The sequence below is a fragment of the Phyllostomus discolor genome, chromosome 11, assembly GCF_004126475.2.
Source record: "Phyllostomus discolor isolate MPI-MPIP mPhyDis1 chromosome 11, mPhyDis1.pri.v3, whole genome shotgun sequence".
Classification (NCBI taxonomy): Eukaryota; Metazoa; Chordata; class Mammalia; order Chiroptera; family Phyllostomidae; genus Phyllostomus; species Phyllostomus discolor.
In genome coordinates, this window is record NC_040913.2 from 53,587,425 (window position 1) to 53,603,792 (window position 16,368).

At 41.7% G+C, this 16,368-nt stretch overlaps 1 protein-coding gene across 2 annotated transcripts in view; it reads left to right on the forward strand.

The window, feature by feature from the left end:
* UBAC2 (UBA domain containing 2) overlaps positions 1–16,368 on the forward strand; it is a 253,828-nt gene that overhangs the window by 180,245 nt on the left and 57,215 nt on the right. For both annotated transcript variants that reach the window (XM_028526383.2, XM_028526382.2), the window contains exon 7: positions 4,486–4,731. In XM_028526383.2, the coding sequence (XP_028382184.1) occupies positions 4,486–4,731 (246 nt within the window). The remainder of the gene's footprint in view (positions 1–4,485; positions 4,732–16,368) is intronic.

Sequence of the window (16,368 nt, forward strand, 5' to 3'; positions counted from 1 at the left end):
CTTATATGGTTTTTTAGTTTTCTCTATAAAGGCCTTATATAATTTATTATATTTATTCCTAAATATTTTATAGTTGTTGCTGTTATCTGCTGATAGCTAATTGTTTTACATGTGGAATGAAAACATGTGTTTTATATTGTTTCTAAGTGGAATGAATTTTATCTTTGGTAACTTTTAAGGATTTCTTTTTTTGTTGCACTACAGTGGAACTAGAAATAAATTTTATTTTATTATCCTTCTTTGGACTCCAGAATTTTCCATCTGAGGATTTATATTTTTATGAATTCTGGAAAACTCTCAGCTATTATCTCTTAAAATATTGTCCCCCTCTGCCTATATTCCCTCTGTGGTCTACTGGCAGCTCTGAGACATATACTGAGGGCCTCTCTGTATGGAATCCTCCTGTGTAGAACCTGGGACCTCCTCTCGAGGCCTGCTGTATCCTCCTCAGAGCCTCCTCGACCCATGTCCTTCGGAGTTTTTATCTTTTTGCTGTAGAAGAAAGAGAGGGTAAATATGGACTATGCTGAGTATGGGAAGTAATTGGGATTGTTTTTTACAGAGTTAAGAATCCTCCACTTCACTCCTGCCTTACATATTACCTGGTGTCTCTAATCCCTGAAGCTGTCCTTTTGCTGGCATTTGGATTTACTCTTTTTCCCATATACTAGTGGATTCTAATTATACACTGTTTTCTCCATCTTGTTAGTGTGGTTCAGGATTATAGAAGATGCTTTTTGGTTTCCTCAAATGTGGAATTTGTTTCTGTTTTTGCTGTCTTTGTTGTTTTGTGCCATTTTTGAGATAAGTGGCATTGAAATGATTTGAAACCAAAAGTCCTCTACCATTCATTCTTTAGCTTGCTTCAGTCTGTCCTCTGCTCCCACCACTACACCAAAACTCTTCTTATAAGGTCTCAAGAGGCCTCCATTTTGCCAAATGCAATGTTCATTTTCCTTTCTCTGTCTCACTTGAACTCTGAGCTGTATTAAAATAGATGACTAGTATCCCCATCTTAAAACATTGTTTTGTTAGCTTCATTGATACTAAACTGTCCTACTTTCCTTTCTATTCCCCAAAATATTGATGTCCCCTGGGTTCAATACGAAGTCCTCTTCTCTCTTCTGTTACAGGTCCCCACCCTCATATTACCTTTATTTAGTCCCACTGCTTTACATGCCATCGAGTATCAGTAACTTCCAAATCTTTATTTCTACTAACTTTTCCCCTAGTTCCAGATTTGTATATCCAACTACTCACTTGATATCTCCACCAAGTTTTCTAACAGACACTATGAAACTCATTCCTACGTTGCATTTGCTGCTTTCTCTGTCTGAAATGTTCTTCCTATTTTTCAAATCACTGGTACCCCCTTATCCCTAATATATCTACTCAAGTGTCACGTCCTCTGAAGCTTCCCTGATCACCCTACCTAAAGAAGTGCCTGCTCTAAGTTTTATTTGCTTTATTTGCTTTATTTCCTTCATAGAGCTTGTCTGGAATTCTTTTGTGTGCTTGCTTGTTTACTATCTGCTCTCCATATGGACCTCTACTACCTCTATAAAAGTTGGACTTTGTTGATCATATCTTCTGCTGATTCTAAGTACCTAGAACAGTACCTGGTGTATGGCAGAAGCTAATAAATTCTCACTTAATTGGTTAACTTTATTAATAAAAAATGGGGACTTCTGGACAAGATGGAGGCATAGGTAGATACACTTTGCCTCCTCACAGAACCAAAAGAAGGACAACAACAAATTAAAAAAAAAAAAAAAAAACAGAACTCCCAGAAAATCAACTGTGTGGAAGTCCGACAACCAAGGAGTTAAAGAAGAAACATTCATCCAGACCAGTAGGAAGCTGAGGAGATGGGCAGCAAGGGGGCGGCTGACAAAGCAGGTGGTCCCATATTTACACGCGGATAAACCAGGAGGAACAACTGGGGAGTGAGACAGACCATGCAACCCAGGATTCCAGTGGAGGAAAGAAAGCTTCAACCCTTCTGACTGAAATAACCAATGGGGGTTGCATCAGAGAGAAAAACTCCCAGCCTCAGAGGAGAGTTCGTTGGAGAGACCCACAGAATCCTAGAACAGACACAAACCCACCTACCTGGGAATAAGCACTAGAAAGTCCCACTTCGTGGGTAGCAGAGGAAGTTACTGAAAGACGGCCAAGAGCTCAGCAAGTGACATTGTTCCTTCTTGGACCCCTCCCCCACATACAGTGCCACAACCCAGCCATATGGGTTGACCCACCCTGGTGAATAACTGCAGCTTGGTGTGACAAGACAAAAACATATGGCCCAAAAGAACAAACAGACCAAAGTTCCAGAAAAAAGTACAACTGAGCAATGAGGAGATAGCCAACCTATCAGATGCACAGTTCAATACTGGTAATCAGAATGCTTACAGAAATGGTTGAGTGTGGTCACAGAATAGAGGAAAAAGTGAAGGCTATGCAAAGTGAAATAAAGGAAAATGTACAGGGAACCAACAGTGAAGGGAAGAAAACCAGGACTCAAATCAACAATTTGGAGCAGAAGGAAGAAAGAAATATTCAACCAGAACAGAATGAAGAAACAAGAATTCAAAAAAATGAGGAGAGGCTCAGTTACCTCCAGGACAACTTTAAGCATTCCAACATCCAAATCATAGGGGTACCAGAAGAAGAGGAAGAGCAAGAAATGGAAAACCTATTTGAAAACATAATGAAGGAGAACTTCCCCACTCTGGGGAAGGAAATAGACTTCCAGGAAGTCCAAGAAGTCCAGAAAGTCCCAAAGAAGCTGGACCCTGATGTGGACCCCACAAGCTGGGGTCTCATTTCATCATTATGGATGAAATGAGACATTCACATGGATTACCAAATCTGGTGGAGGAAAAGGGACAACATGGCTTTTCTCTCAAGGGGAGCAAAAACCTTGGCCCTCGATCCAAGGCACATCAGGAAGGCACATCATAATGATGTTACCCAAGATTAAAGATAAAGAGAGAATCTTAAAAGCAGCAAAAAAAAAAAAAAAAAGGAGACAGTTACCTACAAAGGAGTTCCCATAAGACTACCACCTGATTTCTCAAAAGAAACCTTATAGGCAAGAAGGGGCTGGAGAACAGTATTCCAAGTCATGAAAGGCAAGGACCTAATCCAAGATGACTCCATCCAGCAAGCTATCATTTAGAATGGAAGGGCAGCTAAAGTGATTCCCAGATAAGGTCAAGTTAAAGGAGTTAATCATTACTACGCCCTTATTATATGAAATATTAAAGGGACCTATCTAAGAAAAAGAAAAAAGATAAAAAATACAAACATTAAATGACAACAAACTCACAACTATCAACAACTGAACCAAAAAAAAAAAAATAAGAACAGAATAAGCAAACAACTAGAACAGAAACAGAATCACAGAAATGGAGATCACATGGAGGGTTATTGGGGTGGGGGAAAAAAGGGGAAAAGCAACAGGGAATAAGTAGCATAAATGGTAGATAGAAAATAGACAGGGGAAGCTTCGGAATAGTATAGGAAATGTGGAAGCCAAAGAACTTATATGTAGGACCCATGGACATGAACTAAAGTGGGGGAATGATGGTGGGAGATGGGGTGCAGGGCAGAGGGAAATAATGGGGAGAAAAAATGGGACAGCTTTAACAGCATAATCAATAAAATATATTTAAAAATATTAAAGGGAACTTTTCTCCTATTAGACAGCACATTGTCAAATATGTTCTAATTTGGTATGAATAGCTTCTTATCTAAGAATCAAATTCACAAAATTAAAGGTTTTGTTTTTTTTTCTACAAAGGAATAGCCATACTCATTTTTACCTGGAAAACCATAGACCATCTTTGGACTTCTCTTGCCACATTAATAACCTTAAAGATAAAACATAGGCTTGTTTGTAAACAGAATTGTTAACTGCTAACTATTGATGAGGATTTTTAAAATCTAGAAATATTAATAGAAAAAAATTTTAAAGTATGGAAATTTTAGATTGCCTTTATTTTCTGATAAATTTATTCTGATGGCAGGGTCACATCATTGAACATTGAAGTTGTTTTCTACCAATTATCTCTCTCTGATGGCCTCATGCCAATAAAAGTAACCACAGTGTGTGTGAAAGTATTTTGATAATCAGATCTTCTGTGGTTTTTATAAAATGAAAACATTGTGTTAAAAATATTTTACCAGTACTTTGACTGTTAGATGGTTAGGATTTTGCTATCTCTCCTAATTTAATAAAAGCAAATTTGTTTACTAAATAAATTAAATTTTTGTTGATTTGTGCGGCTTAGTAATTAAATTTTTGTTGATTTGTGCAGCTTAGTATTCTGCAGCTTGGTAGGAATTTTGGTTATTACCTAATACTGCTAAAAGGAAGAAAAATACCATCTGAAGTATTTTGTGGTTATTGATAGCTATATTAAATACATTCTTTAAAATTTTACTGCATTTAAACAATCCAGTTGAACTTTTTTCTTTTAGATTTCCGGTATCTGCTACAACAGCAAAATATTACAAGTTCACCAGGTGCTGTACATCCCTAGCTGGATGGCAAGGTTCTTTTCGTGGACGCTTGAACCTATCTTCTCATCTTCAGAACCCACCACCGAAGCCAGAATTGGGATGGGGGCCACAGTGGATATCCAGAGACAGCAGAGAATGGAAGTGCTTGATCGGCAGCTGATGCTGTCTCAGTTTACACAGGCAAGGCGACAAAGGCAGCAACAGGTAAACAATAATAATTAAAAATTCAAAAATACTCAGTGGCCTATGTAAATTTTTCCTCTGTGACTATATGTGTGGTAGAGACTATATTTTATTCCTCTGCATTGCAGCTTGGATATTTGACAAGTTTCTGAATAGCTATAGGTCTCTATTAGTGGCTAGACACAGTTTGTTTTCTTTTCAAGTTAAAAAAATAAATTGCAGCTGAAAAACTGGTCAAACTGGACATTGTTGTTTTGCTTCTATTAGATGAACATTATTTCTTAGAGAAACACCAACCTAGTTAACAAGACGTGATGTTTATCTGTTTTTATAATCTTGTAAAAGCCACAGTGTCTTCCTGTTAAAAATGCTTATTATCATGTGCTCTGAAGTGAAAAGCAAATGTAAAACTTCTTGATTTTCTTTGGTTGAAATAGAGAGAATGTGAAGGTAAGAAAATTTTCAAAGGAGAAGCCCACAAGTAAATCAAATAAATACTTTGTTTTCTTAACCTTGTGTTCAATCATCAGGAAATTTTGAGCATTTGTCTGTAATATACAGCTCTATCCAAATAATCTGATACCACACTTGTCTTTCAAGGGTTACTATACAAGGTGGAAACACATGCTGTGTTTCATGTTCTCACTACTGTAGACCTACTTTTGCCCCACCCTGTATGTCAGACCAAAACCTCATACCTGATCTTTCTTTGACACTTCTATGATGCAGTATGCTGGGCTTTTTATTTTTTCTCTCCTTGCTCTTTACCCTCTGGGGTATGAGAGAGCATACTTTTCTCACTTACTGTCTCCCTATCTCCTGCCTTCACTGGTTGTGGGACATAAGTCTGCACGCCTCACAGTGATCTGAAGAAGTGGAATCAGTTGTTACATTCCTGGTATCCTGTTGGAGATATATTTCTCAGTTCATATCTGGGTTGGGAAGAAGGAAGCCTCTTAATCAGTGGGCTGAGTCTACAGGTGAAAGAGAGAAATGAAGGTTATTCCCTACAGATGTATTTGAATTTAAGGTGAACCTGGAACACACACTAAAGATACCCATGATGTACTTCAACATGGAGGATAGTCACCTGTCTTAGAGAGGTCAAAGCTGGAGGTTGAGATCAAGGAGTCAGCTTTGTAGGATTGAGAGATGAAAGCAAGGTACTAGAGAAGTTCTGTGAGAAAATTACATCCAAGATGAATATAGGCTATAGACTAAGCCTTGTATTTAGCAAGAAGAGAAGGTAGACCCTTCAAGGAAACAGAAGAATGAAAAATAGAAGAACTTGGAATGATTGGTATCTGAAAAACTGAATAATGGTAAGTATAAATATTTTCTAGGTAGAATGAACCTAGAGCTGTGGAGGAGAGGAAGAAGTAGTGTATGATTCTGAGGTTTTTTAGTTAGGTAACAAGATAGATTGATGACAGCACCATTTCACCAATGTCAGAAGACCAGACTTGGGGGAAATATATTGACTGAGCTACTTTGGGAATACCTGGAAGGAGATTCCCCTTTAGATAGCTATGGATCTTGTGCTCATGAGCAAGGCAGAAAAGTGGTATTTCTCAGGTTGGAGTCCCCAAGCATATGGTGAAAGACAGAGATAGATGTTGAACAACAGTTACAAAAAGAAAAAAAGACCTGAGCTAATTTTATGAAGGGCTCTGGGGTTGGAAGAACCCTTACAAGTTGTCCCCAATTCAGATACGGAGCTGAAACTAAGCTTCCACCAACCAGTCGTTGTTTGCTGATTGCAGATCTTGGACTGACTGGCTCTCCTCAGATACACACCATCCACAGGGGGTGTGTCCCTTGAGAACTATCTGGTGTTAGCACTGCCAGTAGTACAAGGATTGAGCACTTCAGTTCTGGGAGATGTGAGGGATCTGGGCAGCAGACCACAGCATCCATCTATTGTGCTGGTTGGATCTTCTTGGTTTTCTTAATTTTTGGAGCTGTTCTTCCAAGATTCCATTGACATTCTTTTCCTAGGAGAAGCTTTCAAAAGGAAGGTTAGTAGGATAAATTACATCCCTCTCTGCCAAAGGAGGTCTCCAGATCATACTGATTGTCATCTCCCTCCTCTACTGTTCATTCGAGTGATCCCTCACTCTTAGCTAGAAGGTTTAGTTGGTGAAAGTGACATGTGCCCTCACCCCTGGCACCATGCCCTTCCCAGGCTGTGTCTGCAACACTTGTCCATTTACTGGAGAAAACTGAGCAAGGGAGTACCAAGAGACACCCTAGTGGATGACCAGGTGCTATACACAATCTTACCTTTATAACCCAGCAGCCCGGGGTCCAGGCACTTGCCACCTTGTAGCAGCATAACATGAAGATTTGTGGGGAAGGATATAGGTTTTTAGTAACAGAGTTCTCAATTTGAGGGAGCTGGAAGCATTCCTGCTCCAAGCCAGCCTCTTCTACAAAGCACAGAAATTCCCTTGTTACCAGAATGATTCAAGTCCAAATCCAGGTTACCCATTATTGCTTATCTCTAGCCCAAAGTGGTTACTCAAACAGTTCTGTATTTCTCCAGCTCCAGGCGCACACACTCCCTCTCTCTCTCTCTCTCTCTCTCTCTCTCTCTCTCTCTCTCTCTCTCTCTCTCCCCCCCCCCCTCCCTTTCTTCCTCTCTCTCTCCCTCTTCCTCTCTCTCTGGTGCCAAAGTTGCCATCACCTTGCACAGCTTTTTCTCTCTGTTGGTGTCTAGGGTGGACTGCCAGATCACTTCAGACAGTTGTGCAGGGGAAACTCCATCCGTGGAGCCCTGGCACCCAAGGCTGCCTGTGCCCTGGAGGCAGAGGAACATTCCCAGCTCACACCTCCATGTGCTGTTCTCAGGGCGAGAGAGGAAACAGTCCAGAGCACTTGCAGCATGTTGCACAGTGACCCAAGGGATGGCACCCGGCAAGGCACACATCCCAACGTGGGATCCTGGCTCCAGAAGTTGGCCTCCAACTGTGCTAGGCATAAGCCCTAAGTGCTCCCCAACCAGGGGCATAAGGCAGGGAAGACAGCCCAGGCTTCTGCTCATGTTTTGTTTAAATGCCTACTCCCCAAATCCGATGCACTGTGGGAGTGTCCAGCTTTTTAACCAATGGTGGGCCGTGTCTGCCGTATTTGTCTTTGACCCTCTTCCAGTCACGATTGTGCAGGAGACAGAGTCTCCAGTCAAGTACAGGTGTTTTGATCTTTTGGCCCTGTGCAGCCTCAGTACAAAGCTCCCACCTCCCTCTACCTGGGTGGAGCTAAACCTAGCTAAACTATTATTTACAGTAGCCCCAGGGATATGGAAACATGCCCCAGCTCAGATTAGGGCTGCAGTGCTTCCCAACTTTCTCAGTTGTCCCTCTGGGGAGCACAGCTCTGCCCTTCCTGCTGGTTGAGCTCTCTGGCCTGTTGCCACACAGGCTGACTGTTTACAGTTGTCTGAGGCAGTAGCTGGGCGGTTTACCAGGCTTTGTTTACAGTTGCCTTGGGGCAGTCTCCCATCTCCTGCAGTCTGCTTCTATCTGCAGCCTTGGCTCTCTGCCCTTTTGAGGGGAGGTAGTAGTTCTGGCACCACTTCTGGGGCCCCCCTTCTGCTCCGGAATGATCTGGCCTTGCCACCCTGTTACACCTCCGCGTTTTTCTACCCTAACCAATGCGTTTTCCTCATGATCAGGGTTAATTACTTCTGCCAGGATAATGACTTCTTTCCTTGCCTGCTGGTTTGGAGCACAAGAGGCCAAAATAACTGGCTAACAGCTGCAACTTAAAATGTAAGACAGTCTTGCTTTTTCTCCTAATGGAAGGGTTCCCTTTCTGTGAACCAAGCTCTGTAAACCTATGGAATTTAGAGATGCAGTGATAAGCCTAGATTCCCCAAACAGATCACTAGGAGGGAGGGTAATCAGCCCCACTTCTTTCACCCCTTATTTCCAAGATCCATGTGTTCTTCCTGCTGGGAACCCAACAGAGTTTTTGGGGTTAAACTGCACACTAGAACCTGGAGTGCCATCTTAAAGAGTCCCATCTCTAAGTTGATATTTCACTTGTACCTTCACTGGTCTGGCAAGTTGTATGGTAGTGAGAGGATTTATGTATTACACAGTCTTGCCACTGCTGCGCCTAGTTTGCTGTAAGTGGACCTTGTGGTCTGATGTGATATGATTTGGAATTGTGGTCAGTAAAACAAGCATTCTGTACACCACAGATAATGGCGCTGGTTCTCTTTGAGGGATGGTGGTGTGTTGGGCTCAGCATTGTTCTCTGCTGCTTAGAGAGTCAGGCTGTGCATAACCTACATCCCTGCCACCATGTCTTCTCTGTTCATGTGCCAGCACTGGGGTGACTGCTGGCTGGCTGATATTGACCAGCAAAGTCATTCCATCTCCCTCTTCTGTGGTGGATGTCCATGTTAGACGTTAATAAAACAAATGTCACGCTTCATGCCTATTCCTTTAGCTATATCCGCATGTCTCTTCCTCAGGTCTCCTTGTCCCTTACCTTCCAGTCCCCTGACCAACCAACTAAGTCATTTACCATATCCAGTGATTCCATATATGTTATTACCTCAGACTACTTCTCTTTCCACACAAAGTAGGTAACCAGATGGACTGCCCAGGCTGTGCCCATTGGGAAGGTTTCCCCTCATTACTGTCTTTCAAGATCACCCCTGAGTGGAGCTATAGTGCAGCCACAGTCCATTTTCAGCTTTCACTTGTGTACTGAGCCAATCTACCTGTGAACCAAATTTGGCCATTTCCCTCCTCTGTTACTTGCCATAAGGGACCCACCCCCATATGGCAGGAGGTGTGAACTGAGGAAGAGGTTTTGGTGCAACAATGGTAATTGACATGGTGGTCTTAGGCATACCTGCCTCTGTAGCTCACCTGTGCCCCCCAGCCCTGCTCATGCTGACCCTAGATATACCACTTCCATTTGAGGATGGATTTCTTTGGGTACACCTACCCTTAAAACTTGGTAGGTCTTACACTTCTGACCACATGCTCACTTTAGGCCCACGATCAGGACCACCCTATCCCCAGGGTCCAGCAACAGTTTTTCAAAAGCTATAATTCTCTGCTATAGATACACATTCTTGCTCCAGAACCCTAGGGATCTAGATTGTGCTTTTCTACATGTGGCGTACTGCAAATCCCACCATTTTTCCCCTCTACAAATACGTTCAATACCACAGGACCTGCCAAGTTATATAGCCCCAAAATCAATGACAAAGACCATATAAAACAGACCAAAATCTCTGCAGAGTACATGCAAGCCAGGCAACTATGAAGTGATGTCCTTTGGTCTGTTGACTCTGCCCCTGCTTGGCAGGTTCCTCCACTTTCCAAGGCTGGCCTTGCCCCCAGTAGGTCTGGGGTTCAGAATCCCAGCCCCTGGACTCTTGACAGAAGCTTTACGTTGACTGGTCTGCTGGAGAGTGAAGAGCACACTATTTCTTTAGTCCTAGGTTTACTCAGTTCCACCTTCATTTATTCACAACCTGGGCCTTGAGAAATAATAGCTAGTTCCCTCATATCCCCTGAGGCTTACGGTGCTGCCTTGTCCAGGGACACACATCTGCCAATGGGAGTGCAGGATTGGGATGCAGATCTGTCTGACCATAAGCCCTCTGCTTCTGATGCTTCATTATGTTGACAGGAGAACCAGAACCAGGTATGGTTCTTCTTGCTGATGCATGTAAAGAATTACCAATCAGTAAATGTGTTAGCATGCAATCAGGGTTTATTATAGTGATCTGTTCCTGTGGAAGAGAACAGGCCTAGCTAAGGTTGGGGGTGGGGGTTGGGGGTGAAAGGTATAGGTTCAGGGCAAAACAGGGTGGGAAAAGTAAGGTGGGGGATGGCAAGCCCGGGGTGGCTTGAGGCCAGGGGGCCAGGCAGAGAGCCAAGATCACAAGTCCTTTGTTCTGAGGACATATATTTGGTGGGATGGGGATAAAGAAGTTACAGATTGATTGACACGTAAAGGTGGTGTCAACTTCACGGGGGGGTGGGGATGTGGCTACCCAATTTAGGTATGTGGGGGGGTCTGTTAGCCCAGATCCTTAGCTTGCTCCAGACTCTATTTATTCATCTTGTTGTAAAACAGATAAGCGACAAGAGGCAGTTAAAGTTGGGACAGTTACCCAAAGTTATTTATGGACTCTTTCTTTAAGCATTAAGGACTGCCTTGTAAAACAGATAATGACCAGAGAGGTAGGCAGTTACCAAAGTTGTTTTATGGGCTCCTTCTTTGGGCACTGTGGACCTTTTCCCACCTTTCAGGCCTTGGGATGAAAGTACAGTTTCAAAAGCTTTGCTTCCCAGATAGTGGAAACACTGCACAGAAATTCAAGGACTTCCCTCCCCCCGTACTAACATAGTGTTTCTTGTGATGTTTGAACACCTGACAATATTATCAGACCAGGCTCAGGACTGCTGACTTAGTTGGGGAAACAAGTCTTCCTCTTCCTCCCCTGCCTTGGCTTACTATTCTTTCTACCTATGCTAAAAGGCGTTTCCTGGCAACCAGGATACTAGATGCTTGCCAGTAACAGCAGCTCAGTCTCAGAGTTCTTACTATGCTAGCTCCTGCCTCAACTAGGCTGCCTCCTAGTTTCAGGAACTCCTGGTGATTTTCTTTTCTTTCCTTTTTTGCTTTGGCTGGCAGAAAACTCAGTGCCAAGTTTAATGTTCAATCAAATTAACTTTAATCCAGAGTTAGAACTTTTGCTTCCATCTTCTATATGTTTTTAATCTTTTTGTTTTTAATGTCCTTGTACTTTTTATTGTAGGTAACTCTATATTCTGTTATTGCATTTAAAGTAAATCTGTTATATGTTTTAAAAATGTTGATTTTCAGATGTTTTTCATAGAACCCTAAGTTTATTTGGTCAGAAAGTCTTTCAGTTACTAATTACATACTATATATTAGACTGATATGTCTGCAGTTTGTAATTTCAAAGTAATGCTAAAGTCTTATTTCAGTGTATTTCTTCCGCGCGTGTGTGTGTGTGTGTGTGTGTGTGTGTGTGTGTGTCTGCTTTCTGTTGTATTTCATCTCATCACCTGGAAGCTCTGAGTGCTTTCTGTTAGCCACCTCCTGTATTTCTCATTTGGGTCACAGTCATTCTGTTGATTGATACTTGAGACTTCTGACCCAAACTGGTAGGTACTCTTTGGGCACAAAAGAAGTGAAAAACATGTCCTTTCCTTTAATGAGTTTGCAATCAACTTCAGGAAGCTTGGGCAGATATACTCAAATTATATAAACATCTGAGAACACTGAAATACTGACAGGAGTGCCCAGAACAGGAAGATATCCAAGAAGAACATCATCAATGTGGACTGATACCTAAAAAGAGATTTCTAGGACTAGAAAGATGGGCAAGATTTGGATGGGCAGAGAGAATGGAGCAGATTATTCCAGGGTAAAGGACCAGCAAGACTGAGGGAGGCATAGAAATAAGAAAAATGCCCTGGAAAGGGAAGAATTCAGGGAGACCTGTTTGACGGAAGTGTAGTAGGAGAGCAAGTGAGAAACGGGAAATAACACAGCAAATATAACAGAGGGTGGGATATTTAAACCTGACAGCCAGTTTGGGTTTTGACACTGTAAGCAGTGAAAAGTGGTTTAGTTACTAATAAAGGCAGGACAATTATCTCAGACAAATTCATCTTATTGTGGTATGTAAGATGGGTGGGAGAAAGGAGAGAACATGGAAGAAGAGACAAATAGAAAGTGATTTTTTAATTCCAGCTCTCAGCTATATGAATGCCTTAGCTGGGATAATGGAAGTCTCTTCATTGAGCTCTTCTGTTCACCTCTTAACTGCGTTGTTTCTGAAGGTTTACTCCTTCCTCAGCCTGGTGAGCTTTTCACCCTAGACACTCCCAGCTGGTGGCCCACCCAGTCCATCACTCTTACCACTGTTATAGTAAACTCATGGTTCCCAACTTAAGATCTATGGACTAGACCTCCCTCCTTCCTGGGCTCCAGATCTAAATATCCTACTTTCTGCTGGACATCTCCATTTGAATGTTCCACAGGCACTTGAAATTTGCCACTTCTTTGCTAAATTTGCCTCTCCTTCTCACTTCCTAGCGTGATGAAAAGCACCATTATCTACACAAAAGCCCAAACCAGTAAATCTTGCCTTCACCTTAGACTTTTCCATTATTCATCCATATCCTTCTTTTCCTCCTCCCCTGATTAAGTACCCTAGAGTCTTTGTACTTAATAGAAATATGGATTTCTACAGTAGGCTCTTACCTAACATATTGTCAAAACTGTCTTCCTCTCCACACTTTGCCCCATAGTTCATCCCAGAGTGATCTCATTTAAAACAGAAATCTGATTGTTTTTCTTCTACTGAAGTCTTTCAGAAGCCCCCTGTAGCTTTCAAGTTTTAACTTTTCAAGTTAAAACTCATTACACAAGTCCTCTTCCTGCTTTTTAGCCATATTCTTCCAGCCCCATGTGCAGCTCTTTGGGCTAACCATGGAACTATTTGCAGCTTTTCCCAGCCCATTGTTCCTCACTTCTTGTCTTCACATCTGCCCTTTTTTCTGCCTAAAACAAACTTCCCCCATACCAACTCCCTATCACACACATATACAATTTTTCCTTGCCCAACTCCTATTCCCTTTTCAGTGTTCACATCAAATGTCACCCCCTCTGGGAAGCCTTCTCCAACCTTCATGCTGGGTCTGATCCTCCTCCTGTTCTTATAGCACATGGATATCTTTCATGACACTCACCACTCCTGCCTCTCGAACAATAGTGTGTCTTGGGGTGGGTGGAGACTTTTTTCTTTGAATTGCCAGTATGTGGACACTGTCTGGCACATAGTAGGAACTCACATATTAGGGAATAAATGACTAAATATGTGTATAACAAATATTTACAGAATTGCTTAATGTACTGAATACAGGCAAATAGGGCAAGAAAGTATATAGATATTCTCTGAAAGGACAAGCATGAAGCAAACCATTAAAGACAGCCCAAAACCCATGTTTAGAGAGTGCAAAGAGAAAGAAAAGGAATTCCAGGGGCAGGGGGTGGGTAGAAGAGGAGAAAACCAAGAAAGTTCAGGGAGCCTGAAGAGTAGAATGTTTTAGGAAGAATGCATGTTCAACAGATTGAGCTGCTACCCCTCGCCACCAAAAAAGCCAAGATGAGATAATGATCAGGAAAAGACCAGTAGAGTCACCAAGAATTGGTTCACTTTTGAAAGGAGTTTCAGTGGGAATGCAGCACATAAGAAATAATGCAAGGAATGGAAATGGAGCAAGAACAAGCACCACTTCTGTTCTGATCTGCTGTGTAGTAGTCACATCTATGGTCTTGAAAGTCAACTATGGCATTATGCTACTGAAAACACTTTTAATAGGCTTTGTAACATATACAAATTACGTGGTTCTAAAGGACAATAAACAGTGTGATGACTCCATAGACCTTGCTTCATCTGGAACTTGAGATCAGAATGCTGAGAGAGTCAGTGTACAAAGACCTTAAGTTCATCATCAAACACAGTGATGTGATCTTTCTGAATACTTTCACAGTAGTTAACTACTCAGAAGCTCTTGGATAATTTTGTCACAGACTCATGGTGGTGAAATCTGAGTTTACTCCATAGTAATGCTGTAGTTTCTTCTATTTCTCATTTCCCTTCACACCCTCAGTTTTCCCGCTCCTTTGCAAATTTCTGTAGGGGCAGTGTGTTGGACAAACTTCAGTTCTACTCTCAACAGCTCCTACTCTCAGAGTGAGTCCTCTTCCCCTAGCTGAGTTGCTGGCTCCATGGTTGGTGACATCTCATTCATTTTGGTACTTGCAGCTGTGGGTTATTTTTCCACTGCCAAATCTATTATGTAACTTTGCACAGGTTTGTGTTTTATTAATTCATCAAGTAGCCTGTGACCCATTGAAGAACAGGAGCTGTGTGTTTTACTTATTTATGTCTCTTTTGGTTCTGCTACAGTGCAAAACTCAGAGAGAGTGACACTGCCCTGAACATCAGTAAGTTTGTAGCCCAACAGGGGAAGATAGATGAGTCAATACTAAATGCTAGGCTGCTGTTGGAGTTTGTATGCAGCAAAAAGAATGTTCTGGTTCCACCCTCTCCCCCTGCAGGGCAAATCCCTGTGTGATTGAGGGGAATCCTGAAGAGGCCAACATGTGGTCAGCATCTCAGGCCAAGGGAACCTTGTGGGAAAAGCACAGGGGCTCCAGACAGCTGTGGGAACAACATTGCCTAAGCTCAGGGTTTTCTTAAGGAAGAGACAGTGAAAGATGAGTCTGGGGGGAAAGCCGAAGCCAGGACATAGGGGTCTTGTGCCAAATTAAGAGTTCTTTTTTCCTTTGTCCTGCAAGAAGTAGTGAGTCACTGAAACCTTTTATATAAGAGAGTAAGTTAGATTTGTATTTAAGAAAGATTACTTTGCCCATAATTTGAATGATCAGTTGAAAATATGACACTGGAGAAAGAAGACCACTTGGGAGATGATGAGGATTCTCTGTGTTTTCAGGATACTCATAGTGGTGAAGTGGTGCTTGCTCACTGAATGACAGTAAATGGCCACAGTCATGCTTTGCAGAACCTCTGTGCATTCAAAACTCCAGAGCAGCCATTGAACTCTCCTCTAATAATGAACATCTGAACTGTGGGGTTGCTGCATGAGTCTCTGCAGCTTCCCAGCACATATTTGCCTCTTTTTTATAGTCATAATGGAAGAAACCCATATACGCACAGTAGAAAAACAGCAGGATATGAAAATGAAGAAAGCAAGGAATTTTCAGTTAAGGGATCAGCCCTGGGTTGACAGGCAGATCTTTACACTATCAATAGGTTGGTCATGAGGATAAAATACTTCATAGAAAATTACTTTATATACCAGAAAGATCTGTCAAATATTAGTTATTATGATACATTGGGCACCTGTTTTCTGGTTTTCAGGAAATTTGAGAGAGTCCTCTGATTTAGAAGCTAACTGATAGTTATTACTCTTAAAAATTTGTAACCTTTAGAACAAGCATCAGTTGGCTATGGCCCATGGACCAAACCCAAAGCTAAGAATGGTCTTTACACTCTCAGTGGTTCTTTAAGTACCTATGTGATGTCTTCGATTTTGCCATTTGGTTTTCAAAACCTAAAACTTTTACCATCTGACCTTTTACAGGAAAACTTTGCTAACCCCCTGCTCCAGAAGATTATGTAGCTAGCAGCTTTCACAGCAGCTTTTTACTGGGAAGTCTAAATTCTGTCCATTATTTGTGTGACAGCCATTTTCTCTGTTAGTTGATGACGATAATGGTGTTACAGATATTCCAGACAGACCGTGTTTTATTGAGCTTGCTTTATTGCACTTCACAGATGTTGCTTTTTTTATAAATTGAAGGCAGGATCCTCCACCCGCAAAAAGATAATGGCACTCTTTATTGCAATACTTGTTTTATTATATGGTGCTTTGGAACAGAACCTGCAATATCTCCAAGGTATGCTTGTATATATCACAACATAAATAAAACTGGTGATAAAACTTCCCATAAGGTATTCCTATAAAATCTACATTTACTTTAGATGTAGAATTAAAGTGAAGTCCACTATAGATGTATCATGCTTGGTGTAAGCCAATTGGAAATTTTGTCAACAAAGCAGTG